The sequence below is a fragment of the Rhinopithecus roxellana genome, chromosome 3 (assembly GCF_007565055.1).
Source record: "Rhinopithecus roxellana isolate Shanxi Qingling chromosome 3, ASM756505v1, whole genome shotgun sequence".
Taxonomy (NCBI): Eukaryota; Metazoa; Chordata; class Mammalia; order Primates; family Cercopithecidae; genus Rhinopithecus; species Rhinopithecus roxellana.
In genome coordinates this window covers 146,644,224-146,658,158 of record NC_044551.1, presented here as the reverse complement: position 1 = coordinate 146,658,158, position 13,935 = coordinate 146,644,224, and the positions used below count along the sequence as shown (strand labels likewise).

Here is a 13,935-nt window from a genome sequence, read left to right as displayed (position 1 = left end):
TTTACTTTTCTCCTTGATCACTTAGTATAATGAGATTGTTTTTTCTTATATATTATTTTCTGTGTAACATCCACAAGAACCCAAGGTGCTGCTGGTATAAACATTACCTGCCTTTTGCTTATTGACAGGAGAACTGTTTTATTTCCAATATTCACCCTGGTGATGCTTTGCATTTTATTGGCCTTTCTGGTCACTTGGTGAGTATTATCTAAAAAGTCCTCATAATGTCTATAGTATCTCCGTCTGCACTGCATCAGAACTCAGAGTATTCCACATCCAGATAAAGCACAATTTCCCCTAAACACAGTAATCTGTATGTACCTGCTGTCACATCAAAATGCTGAAATCTATATCACTGTCAACTTGAGTTTTCACAATTCAAAAGACCTCGGTAACTGCATATGTTGCAGACCATCTCCAATTAAGGGTACTAATCTCTGACAAAAATCCATTCTGAAGTGATAATCCCCACCTTTTAATTCCTATCATACAGACAATTAACCACATAAATCCTTCTCAACCAATGGTGACTGTTTTTAATGTGTACAATACATTTTCCAAGTGACAGTAGCATCTAATGATCTCTTGCTTCTTGCTCTGAAGTCACTATTGTTGTTCCAAGAATATTAAATAAATTTCTCCTATATTTTATACTCCCCATTTGGTATTATATATTTAAGATATATGACTTGAAGATGAAGATTTTCATTCAAATTTTATGATTTAACTCACTTTCGAAAGATGATGCTCAGAGGAGAATCCCAATCCATAAACGGTGTTTGCCCGGCTATCAGCCCACTGGCCAAACTTCTGAGATGTTTTAGTAAATGTCATGTTTGGGGTGATGGTACTATTTATTATTGCCTAAAAAATAAAGCAAGTATGAGTAACCAGCAAAAAAATCAGCAAACAGGCGTTTAAATACAAGACCATTCAGTTACATAAAAGCTTAGGATTATCAATAAGCCACAATGTTAAATACATAAAGATAGTTACAGAAATAGTTTCTGGCATTATAAGTGATAGTGTGGAAATATGTTAACTAAAATATAAATATGATGACACTATCAAAAATTTCAACATTTTACACTCAAATAAGTTTACCTATGATCCAAAAAATGTCAGAGTTTTTAACGTGATCAGTTTTTTCTTTTTCAATGTTTAGAATCGACATTTATTAATATTGGATGATAATCACTAGAAGACAGTAGGCCTTAATAGTGGTTTATTTAAAAGTAGGGTACCACCCTCTAAAGAATCTTTCAAAAATGAAAACATACATAGAAAATATGACACTGATTTTCTTCTTCTTCTTTTTTTGAGATGGAGTCTTGCTGTGTCACCCAGGCTGGAGTGCAGTGGCGCGATCTTGGCTCACTGCAAGCTCCAACTCCCGGGTTAACGCCATTCTCCTGCCTCAGCCTCCTGAGTAGCTGGGACTACTGATGCCCGCCACCATGCCCGGCTAATTTTTTTGTATTTTTTTGGTAGAGACAGGGTTTCACCATGTTAGCCAGGATGGTCTTGATCTCCTGCCATCGTGATCCACCCGCCTCAACCTCCCAAAGTGCTGGGATTACAGGCATGAGCTACCGTGCTTGGCCGACACTGATTTTCTAAAATCCGTAACTGAGTTTTCTTCAAGCTGATTTACCTGAAATACATTATGATACAGAAAAGACTTGCAATCATTTAGTACTTTTTCCCTTTACAAACTTCTAAATATAGAGGTATTCCTTGCTATACTCAGGAGATTGGTTCCAGGACCCCTGTGTATACCAAAACCCGTGCATACTGAAGTCCCATAGTCAGCACTGCAGAACCTGCATATATGAGGTCAGCCCTCTAATACTTGGTTTTCACATCCTACAAATACTCTATTTTTCGATCCACATATAAGTGAACCTGCATAATTCAAACCAGTGTCAAGAGTCAATTGCATACTCATTTCTTTTCTCATAAAGTGGTATAGATTCGTGATGTTGAGAATTGCTATCATTTTTGTTTCACACATAATTTCTTAGAAAACTAGCATTTTAGCATGTTACTAAATGTTAACTTTGGTGATCACCATAATAAATTTCAACTATCATAAAATGTTACCTCATTCTCTTTGCTAATACCATAAAAGTGAGGGGGAATCATTTTTTTAGTCTAATGCACTCCAAATTTAAGATTAGAAAGTGATTTCAATAGTAATAGACAGATGTTAACAAATTCATAAGCAGTCATCTGCTGAACTCTTAAATGTGGAATGAAACATCAAGCATTTTCTGAATTAAATTTTCTTACCATGTGAGCATTTTCTAAACAAAACTAAATTTGCTTACCATGTGAACAACAGTATAAAAGTAAATATTTAAGAGCTATGCAGGTATTGGAGAAGTCATAAAAATGAATGCATGACACCTGTCCTACTATAAAAAAAAAAAAAAACAGTAAAATAGAGTGGTCCCTTCCTTCCTCTCAGACAGAAGATATGTCCACTGTAATTATATGAGAGCCCTTATCCTCAATTAAGTGTTTTTACCTCAGACAAAATTTACATATTCATACTTATACAGTTTCCTTACCCTTCAGTTCAAAAACTGCTTTTCTTAGCATGTCATTTCGGATTTGTAAAATGTGGCTAATAACTGCTCTAACTTGAACGGCATCAAATGAAGTCATCAAAGACTAAATAGGAAATAATTTATTAACAAATGGTAAGGAATCATTCATTCATTCAACTTTAATTGAGTACCTTTTAAATGCCAAACACGGTTCTAAAAATTTGAGACACAACAAGAGGGGCAATGTAATTGCAGATTACAGTCTAGAATAAGAGGAGTCAGTAAACACACAAGTAAATAAATAACTGACCAATATAATTTCAGACAGTAGTAAGTACTGTGAAGACCAGGATGTGAAAGAGTGAAAGGCAAGAAGTCAAGACTGGTTGGCACTGCCTTAGATTTGCTGGTCCTGAGGAGGGCACGTCTGAACTGGGATCTCTGTGTTTTCTAAAAGACAAGGGCATTTTATACATGACCCTAATAACTCAAAAGTGAGTCAACAACAGGTTTTATAGGCATCTAAGAAAACTGACCAATGTGCTGTTAGTTGGTCACTAAGCCCCCTCATTTTAACTATTTCAAATTAACTTCTTTCTGCTTTGACGAGTTTTATTTTAATCTCCATTCTGACCCTTTCCTTGTCTCTGTATTACTTGTTCTTTAATGAAGAAAACCTTAAAATGATAGATGATCCCATACTTTTAAAAAGCTTTATTTCTTAGCTTCTTTGAGTAGAACGCATTTAAAAGAAAAATTTTAGTTCTTTAAAATAAATATGTCTCTCAACCCTGGAGTTCTAGTCCTTTTAAGGAAAAGAGGTAGAAATGCAGTGTCATTACTACCTCATGTACGGATCACACAGAGTGCCCTGATCCTGGCCCTTGACCATGCTGAGGTCTCTGCAGCATAATCAGAAAACCTTAAAGCAAACTTCATATGCACAGCAGAGGGGTTAAGTGAGAACAAGTGCATGTTTTCTAGGCAGGGCACCTAAGGGGTTTCCAACTCAATCATGAAGAGCAGAAGTGGGGGGTGAGATGGAGAAAACACTTGTTTAGCTGAGTCAAATAAACCACTACTGCTGACTTAAAAAACAACCACTCCCGTAGGAACTGAAGCAGTTAATAGCATCAGTTTAGAAAAGTAATTAGAAAATGTGACAGAAAATATAACTCTGCTACAGAAGATAGATTTTGTTAAAACAATACAAAAAGCTTTTCAAAAGACATTTATGATTCTAATAATTACAATCAGCAATGTATATTCAGAAATGGAAAAATGCAAGAGCAACATTTCATATTGCTTCAATGGGAAGAACACATGAGGATTATGTGTTAATCACTAAAATTCCTTCCTTTAAAATAACTCAAAGTATTTTAATCTGGTGAAGGTTAAGTTAGCAAATGAAATCTATTTACTCACTTCCATATGATTTCTTTTCTTGGACACTGGACAACTCAGTTGATCGTTATTTCTATACAACATTTAACCCTCCTTTCTAACAACGGAGGATTGTTATCTTTTTCTGTTATCTCTGTTAACCCTCCTTTCTAATAAAGGAGGCATGTTATCTGTCATTTGGGCCCAGAAACAAAACAGATTACAGAGAACTCAAGGTTCAAATAAAGGAAAAGAAAGAAACACTCTAGAGTCTCAGGTTATAATATTTAGTATCTGTCAAACTTCACTAAACCAGACAGTTACAAAATATGACAAAATTATTCTTCACTAAATTCTTCACTAAAAAAAGCTTCACAAAAATGAACTATTTCTATTTCTCAAGTCTTTTAAATCCTCTAAGCAAAAATGAAAAAATCAATTATTCAAGTAAATACATGTTACTTATATACAAGACACAAAGTGCAAACAGCCCTTGGGGTCTTATAATCTAGTTAACCTAGTTAAGGAGATAAGGAATGAGTACACAGAAAAATCAGACAAAAAGTTTAGCATTAAATTAAATTATCTTTTATTCCCTACATAACACTAGGCAATAATCGCCTGATACTAGCATTAATAACAATAGCAGTGAGTGTTTGTATTGTGATTACTATACACACTGTGTTTTTGCCTAAATTTATTTACTCTTCACAACAATGCTATGGTGTAATGACGTACGTATTTTTATTCACTCCTTTTTATAGACAAAAAAACTGAGGCATACAGAAGTTGTGTTTTTTTGTGCCCCCCCAACCCCCCCCCACCCCATTAAGAGACAGGTCTCACTCTGGATGCAATCATAGCTCACTACAGCTTTGACCTCCTTAGTTCAAGGGGTCCTCCAGTCACAATATCCTGAGTAGCTAGGACTACAGGCATGCACCAATACAGCTGGCTAATTTTTTTTCAATTTTTTTTTTTGTAGAGATGGGAATCTCACTGTGTTACCCAGGCTGGCCTCAAACTCCTGGTCTCAAGTGATCCTCTTGCCTCAGCCTCCCAAAGTGCTAGAATTACAGGCACAAACCTCAGTGCCCAGCCCTGCATGCAGAAGCTAAATACTTTGCTCAAGATCAGATGGTGATATGGTTTGGCTCTGTGTCCCCACCCAAATCTCACCTTGAATTGTAACCCCCATGTGTCAAGGGTGGAACCAGGTGGAGGTAATTGAATCATGGGGGGGCAGTTTCCCCCATGCTGTTCTTGTGATAGTGAGTCTCACCAGAGCTGATGGTTTTATAAGCATCTGGCATTTCCCCTGCTTGCTCTCATTCTCTCTCCTGCCGCCCTGTGAAGACGTACCTTCTGCCACGATTGCAAATTTCCTGAGGCCTCCCCAGCCATGTGGAACTGTGAGTCAATTAAACCTCTTTCCTTTATAAATTATCCAGTCTCAGGTATTTCTTCATAGAAGTGTGAGAATGGACTAATACAGAGGGCAAGCAGATGGTAGAAACAAAAATTCAAACCAGACAGTCTGGCTCTACAGTGTGTGCACTTAACCCCTTCATTTAATTGCAAAAATTCCTGGAAGTGGAAAGGCCTCATGGCTTTAAGAAACTGAAGACCTCATCTTTCTACAAACTTTAAATCTAGAATCTTAGAATCTGATTTTTCTTTGGAATTTCTTTCTCTAAGTAAGTTCTATGAAGTTCATTGATGATAAAAGGATCCCCCGTCCAGGTGCAGTGGCTCACGCCTGTAATCCCAGCACTTTGGGAGGCTGAGGCAGGCAGATCACCAGGTCAGGAGTTCAAGACCAGCCTGGCCAACATGGTGAAACCCTGTCTCTACTAAAAATACAAAAATTATCTTGCCATGGTGGTGCACACCTGTAATCCCAGCTACTGGGGAGGCTGAGGCAGGAAAATCGCTTGAACCTGGGAGGCAGAGGTTGCAGGGAGCTGAGATGGCACCACTGTACTCCACGCTGGGCGACAGAGCAAGACTCTGTCTCAAAAAGAAAAAGGGAACTCCCCGCCAACCCTTCTGAAGGGCACACTATCCACTAAGCACTGATTTAAGTGCTTTGCAGATATTAACTCATTTAATCCTTACAACTACCAATACTGAGTTGAGCACAGTGAGGCTCAGAGAAGTAATCTGCCCAAAGACAAAACACTCAGTAGATGGTGGAGTTGAGACCTGAACCCAGGCAGTCCTTGCTTCTGTTACATCATCTGCCTCTCCTAAAAATAAAATAGGATTTGTCCTTATACTTTCTCTTCAGAGAAGAAATGTCAGCTTTAGTATTGACACTGACAAACTTCCTAAGATATAGGGACTTTGATCTGCTACTAGTCTATAGCAGTATATTTGAAAAGAATTAGAGCTCCTAGAATTCTAGACCATGTCTATTCTGTGCACCACTATACTGCTAGTACCTGGCATAATGCCTGACACATAACAGATATGCAATGAATATTAAATAAACAGAATGACCTCAAATTTGTAGAATATTTTGGCATGTAATATAATAAAGTGGTTAATCAAAGTAATTTAGTGGACAAAACATGTTGCTACCTTAATAATTCAGTTTTGTTTCTTAAAAGTTTTAAGAACTCAAAAAGAAACATTTTATATTAATGAAGATAAAATCCTCTGAATAAAACTAAAACGCCATATTGAAAAAAGCAAAAACAGCCAAATCATTCAAAGTAAACGTAGCTTACCTTTGAGCCATCTAAACTGATTATCCTATACACATTTCTTGTGCTGTCATAGAAATAAGACACAGTAACTGCATGCTTGCTGGTGGGTACCCAGTTCTTCTTTGTGTTTGGGTCAATCTGGAAGACATGAGCTCGAGTGCTGAAGATAGGTTGTTCCCTGCAGGGCAGAAAAGAAAATGATGAACTGAAAGCAGCCATTTTTATTTTACTAGACAAGAGAACATGAAAACTGCAAGGATGATTCTGCTTAATCAACAATTTCCACATACCTGAAAGAGAAACTTTCAAATTTGCATATTCTAAGTATTCAGTCATAAGGTTTCTAAAAACAATTATAGTCAATCCTCATTATTTGAAGATTCTGTACATGTGAATTCACCTAGCCACTAAAATTTATCTGTAACCCCCAAATCAATACTGTGGCACATTCTTAGTCTTTCACAGATACACAAAGGGCAGTGCAAAACCATGCGTCACCTGACATGGCACATTTCCATCTAAAGCTAAACAAAGTGACATTGCCTTCTTGTTTCAGCTCTCATACTACATATACAAGTGTCCTTTTTGTGGTCTATTTAGCACCATGTTTTTCACATTTCACACTTTGTTGGTGCTTTTGTTTAAAATGTCCCATAAGCATCATGCTGAAGTGTTCCCAGATGCTAGCTGTTCCTAGGTGCAAGAAGGCTGTGATGTGGAGAAAATATGTGTGTTAGATAAGTTTCACTGAGGCATGAGTTACAGTGCTGTTGGCCATCAGTTCAATGTTAATGCATTAATAATATATATTAAGCAAGATGTCTTTAAATAGAAACACATATAAAACATGGTTATGTACTGATTAGTTGACGAAAATGTCGTGAGCAGAGGCTTGTGGGAACATGACACAGTATTTTTCCCTAAGAGCAATGGTTCAGTACAGTATTTGCTAACTTAGTGTTGCTGGCACCTTCATGGAAGACGTGAATAATGAGAATAAACTATGCTCTGCTAAAATACAAGTATCTTATGTTTGACCCTTACAAGGTTAATATTTTTATCCACTTAAAACCACATTTGAAACCCATGTAAACATATTTTACCCATCTAAAGCCCAGAATAACCTGGGAATAGGTAAAGAACTTACTGGGAAAACATACATTCACTATAATCTCTACTATACTTAAAAGTCTATGGAAAACAAAGTTGCTGAAACCACAAATATCTCTCACTTAGATCAAGCAGGGCACTAAAGATACAGAGATTTTTAAAATTACAAAGAACAAAAACTAATAAAAAATACTTACTTAAAATATCATTACAGAATTCTTTACAGTATGAACAAGCATGAGATGATCTATATATATGGAAGCACCATAATTCAGAAATTTCCAAGTTCTGAGTAAAAATTATCTTGGAAGCAGCATTTATCAAGCTTTTTTTTTTTTAAGAGCCCAAATAAAACTCATCTCTTTCATTTCATTACACGTATTTCCTTTCTAAAGCAGTTCAAGGTCATAAAGAAAATTTTAATTGGTAATATTTAATATTAAGTAAATTAATTTTAAAATTATAAATTTGAAGAAAGGAAGGGTAAATATGGAGAGGAGAAAAATTAGAAAAACAGGCAAGGCAAATATGAGTCCACGGCAAAATGGCTCTTAAGGTTAATAAGAGGTTGGATGACTCCCTATATCCATTTCAACCCTTAGAGAGTTGTGTGAAAGGGAGGTACCTTCCCTGTAGGTAATCTGGCTCTTTCCTAGTTTTACTTCTGGAAACCTCCTATACAACTTTTCTTATTAAAGAATCTCTCTTAAAAGAAAGTGATATATTTTGTGCCACTCTCTAAAATATGAAGTGGAGCCATTACTTCTTGTTTAACTGCCATTATATATGGATTCATTTAATAATTATTAACAATCTGGCAAAGCACTGTACCAGGATAATGAACTCTGAATTGGGAATAGGCCCTATTCATTCCCTCTTTCCCCATCCTCAACCACTGACTTTCAGTGAGGCTGGTGCTATAAGCTTGGGTTATCTTCCAAAAGCCCTGTAACCCCTATTTTTCTTTTTTCACCTTCTAATTAAAGTCTGAGGTAAAAGCACTGTTGATCAGGCTGAGAGTGGTTACTTACAAGTCAGAGATATTATTGTGTATAATATATGATTATACACAACTCTATTAAGGCACATAAGGAAGGGAGGTAGGACATTATTCTTTACTAACTCGATTACTTGATTTTTTTGTTGTTTTCATTTGATAGGGGTTAAATTTCTTAAACTCACCTAAATAACACAAGTTGGTGATTATAGTAATGTGTTCTAATAAACATATTTTCTAAAACAGTAAATTAGTTATTAAGACAATAATATTGCTTTTGCAAGCTTTCTACAACCAATCAACAAATCCTTACTCAATGGAAATGCAATGTTTTTAGTATGGTAAAGACTTTCTACATCATATTGAGTCATACATTTAATTAATCCACACAATTTCCCTTCAGAATAAAAATATTTAAACTAGCAAATGACATTTGAATATCAACTATAAGCAAATGACATTTGAATATCAACTAAGTACATAGCTTTCTTCAATTCTCTTCTGAATAGCTGGTTTTTTAAAGAAAATTACAGTTTTTAAGATTTCTGTGGTCAAAAGCCTGCGCTTCAAAGTCTACATGATGAAGACTAGGGAAATAATTTTCACTACAGATACAGGGAACAGAATTCCTGGAAGTAATGAGGATGTTACTGCATCTGACAGGGCATACCAATAAATGATTCAAACTTTTATTGAATATCTATTATATGCCAAGATGTAGGATCCAGATGGTCCCTGCCCTTGAAAAATTCAATTTGGTGAGAAAAGATGGATACGTTAAAAGCAAAATCCTCTTCACTATGATAGATTCTCTAAAAATAAGTAACTGACAGCTATGATAGAAAACAGATGCCTAAACAGAGTTTGAAACACACTGTTGCACAGTGAGAGGAGGGCTAAGTACACTGTGCAGCAAGAACCTTAGTACAGGTAAGTATGAGTACCTTTGAAGAATGAGGCTAGAATGAAAAAATAGAGAATGAAAAAAGAGAGAAGACAGTTCATGAGGGTGTCTATTGAAAGCTATTGAGATATTATAAGCAGGAAATAGTTATTATTATTATTATTATTTTGAGCAGATGGGTTCTCACTATATTGCCCAGGCTGGTCTTGAACTCTTGGCCACAAGCAATCTTCTCACCTCAGCCTCCCGAGTTGCTAGGATTACAGGAGTAAGCCACCTAGCTTAGCTTCAGCTTTGCATTTTAGAAAGATAAATCTGGGCCACGTGCGGTGGCTCATGCCTGTAATCCCAGCACTTTGGGAGGCCAAGCTGGGCAGATCACTTGAGCTCACAAGTTCGAGACCAGCTTAGGCAACATGACAAAACCAAAATTAGTCTGGTGTAGTGGTGCACACCTGTAGTCCCAGCTACTTGGGAGGCTGGGGTGGGAGGCAGAGGTTGCAGAGAGCCAAGATCATGACACTGCACTCCAATTTGTGTGACAGAGCCAGATCTTGTCATATACATGCACAAAACTTGGCCACAATAGAAAGAAGGTGGATTGGAGAGAAACACTGGACACAGGGAGACTAGTCAGAAACTTACTAAAGGATTGCAAATATTAACAAATAAAGAGGTTGGGAGTTTAGAGAATAGGATGAAGATGTGATAAGGGATTAAAGGTAAATTTAGGAAGTAGTATCAGTAGGTAAGTAATAGACTGGATATAGGGTGGTTCTCAAACTGGGGTGATTTATTCCTCGGGACATTTCACAATGTCTGGACACATTTTTGGCTGTCATAATGAGAGAAACTACTGTCGGCATCCAGTGGGTAGCATCCAGGGATGCTGTTAAACATCTACAATGCACAAGACAACTTTCCGCAACAAAGAATTTTCAATTGTGCCAAGGTTGAGAAATCCTGATGTATAAGACAAAGAAGGAATCTGAGTCTCCTGAGTTTCTAGTTTGGGTTACTGAAAAGAAGACAGTGCCACTAGCAAGGATGGGACACAGAAAGTAAAGTCTAAGACTGGGGAAGTGGAAGGGGAAGATGAGGTCAGTTTTGAAGGAGTTCAGATGCCTACAGGGTTTGGATGTAGAACTCTTGGGTCAGGAACTTAAAAACACTAGTTTGGAGCTCAGAGAAAACCAGGCTGGCATGCAGAGTTTGGGGAAACACCAGATTTTATGATGGGTATGTTTCAACACTAAGCATGTCCATAAATTTCATTTAGAAAAAAGCTGTAGAAGAAGCAGTAGAGAAGCTATATCTAAAATCTTTAAGAGATTTACATATACCTGAAATCTTAAAAAGCTATCTTAAAAATCTAGCTCTTAATCTCTTAAAAAGACCTGTAATACATTTGAAACTGATTGTTCCAAGTGTCCAGGTATAAAAGCTAATATCTTTTCATAAACTGTATAGCACTCATAAATAAAGGTTAGACACTACTTTCTTTTCAACAATTCACACAAACACTAACTGGATCAAATACCAGCATTTCCCAAAGTATATTTATATTGAACAACAGTCTGAGAAATGAATGTTCCATGTTTAAATAAGTTTCGCAAATACTACGTTATATTCTAAAACATTTATAATGTACATTAGTATGTTAAAGCTTCTGAGAAGTTCTGCAGTAAAGAAGCCACTCTAACACCAATAATCCAGCATCTGGCAAATTATTTGACCTCAGAACTCTTTCATGTAATATACTTACATCTCCTACGATTTATATTTATGGCTATAATATGAGAATCAAAATCAAAAGACAATTCTGAGGTAAATATTTCACTGAAAGTTGGTCTGTGAGACCAACTGAGATGGATAGTTTACCATTTTTTACTGATATTACTAATTATATTTATAATATAAAATTCAAGCCTTGTTCAGTAATGACTACAGTATTATTTCTTAAATGGGTACTTGTTAAGAACACTCAAAGTATCTCTTCTAAGAAACTAAAAATTATTCCTAAAAAATTACTCTAAAAATCAATTTTAAAGACAAATAGATCCATTACGGGTGCAGTGGCTCACGCCTGTAATCCCAGCAGTTTGGGAGGCCGAGGCGGGTTCATCACTTGAGGTCAGGAGTTCGAGACCAGACTGGCCAACATGGTGAAACCCCATCTCTACTAAAAATACAAAAATTAGCCAGGCATGGTGTAGCGTGCCTGTAAGCCCAGCTACTCGGGAGGCTGAGGCAGGAGAACCACTTGAACCCAGGAGGCAAAGGTTGCAGAGAGCCAAGATCACATCCCTGCACCCTAGCCTGGGCGACAGAGTGAGACTCCACCTCAAAAACAAAAAAAACCAGAAAACCACAACAGTTCTGAAATGCTTTAAACTAGCTTAGAGAAGCAAAACCCACCCCCCACACACACACTTTAATCATAGAGCACCATCTATTCAGTAACTTCTTACATCAATAACCAGAACAACAAGTAATTCAAACTACTTTACTGATATAAGAAAAGCTTACTGGAGTATTTTTCTGTTGATTCATAAAATAATTCTAGGAATTGGTGTAACAATAATTCTCAAGTTCTTCATCTTGAGCTACTACTCTGTAAAAGTACTACATACAGTGATGGATGCTAAAACTTACTATGGATGTGGAAAACTGGAATAATGTTAAGATAACCCTGAGAAAAAAAGTAGTAAAATCAGAATTTTATTTTAAAAACAAGACTTACTCAAACTCCCTAGAGCTGACATAAAGAATTACTACACTTAGCTCTCAGGCATCTGCGCAATAAGAAAGAAATGAGGATCATAAAAAACTAGAGCAAAACAGAAAACTATTTTCCAAAAGATACATAAGTTCTAGGTCTAGAAAAAAAGCAGACAGTTAATATTCATCACTTGGATAGCTCTGATTTTTAAAAATCAATGATGATGCTGTTTTAAAGTTACCAATGAAGTCTATACTTTCACAAATATTGTATGATTAATCAGTAAATCTTCATCCCAAGAGAGTGCAAAGGCATAAGTCCAATAAATACAATCAAACTCAAGGAAAGGAAGAGAAATTGTATATTTCCTAGTCTACCTTTAATGCCTACCTTAGAAGTGTCCTTTTCAGATATGTAAGTACAAATGGTTACTATAGCAAAGGAGATTATAAGGAAGGTTATTGTTTCAAATATTATCTTTCTTTTTATTTTTCCAATTATCTTTCTTTTTAATTTTCCAAAAGAAAGTAGCCTGAAAGTATTCTAAGTATTCTAATAAGTATTAGAAATAAGGCTGGTAATATTTTTCACTGAGGATTTGACTCTGCTGCAAATCCTGTTGGCTGACTATCTACCAACTGTTCTTCCTTGCTGCTCCCCAACAAACCTCAGATACTCTACCCTTTTCCATATGACCGTGAGCTTCACTAAGGATAATCATGGCAATCCCATTCTTGCCAGAAGTTGGGTTAGGAATGGACCTCTGAAACAATTCCAAGAAATAACCAAGAAAAGTTTGCCAGAAACTTCTAGGTACACTCACAGACAGTACACACGTAAGAAGGAATATTCTCTGAAACGGTATGTTTGCATGTGACATCAGGACCTAAAGAAATCCTTAGTGCTATGAGGGGCGCATACCTGAGAACAAAGCCAACATTCTCTGTTAATAATAGCATATGGAAAAACAAAGACTCTGGTTCCTTGACGATGTCACTGAACCAACAAATCAGCTTATCTCCAGGCTTCTATATGATAATAAGTTTGCTAATTGTTTCAAACAGTTGTCATTTAAAAAACTATGCAAATGAAAACTGAGGAAAGAGGTTTACTTACAACAAACTTTGCAATAACATGCCCCCCAATAACTGATTGGTGGTAGTTCAGAACTATACAAGCTACACACTGGTCATTCATTCACTTCATAACACCACCCCACAGTATACACAATTTGATTTTGGGGTCCCCATTTAAAATTGTAGAACCAACAGAGCAATTTATAAGAATAACTGCATTGAGATGGGTGGGAAGAGGAAGAAATGGAAAGGGAAATGTGGAAATTGCAAAAGTTCACCACTAGTCGACTTTCTGCAATAAGGATTTAAAATTCAAAGCTTTTAATTAAAAAAAAAAAAAAAGCAATATAAGAGCTTATTAGAGCTACAGAAGCAACCACTAAAAGAAATAAAAATTACAATTTTTAAAAGTAGTTGCCTCTGGGGATGGGGCTCAATGAAGGAAGGGATAAGACAGGGGCAATTACTTCTCTTTCTTAT

At 36.3% G+C, this 13,935-nt stretch overlaps 1 protein-coding gene across 1 annotated transcript in view; it reads right to left on the bottom strand.

The window, feature by feature from the left end:
- The window catches only part of HOMER1 (homer scaffold protein 1), a 137,533-nt gene that overhangs the window by 73,787 nt on the left and 49,811 nt on the right, over positions 1 to 13,935 (bottom strand). The window contains 2 exon segments of the mRNA XM_010364098.2: positions 733 to 864; positions 6,668 to 6,824. Of these exon segments, the coding sequence (XP_010362400.1) occupies positions 733 to 864; positions 6,668 to 6,824 (289 nt within the window).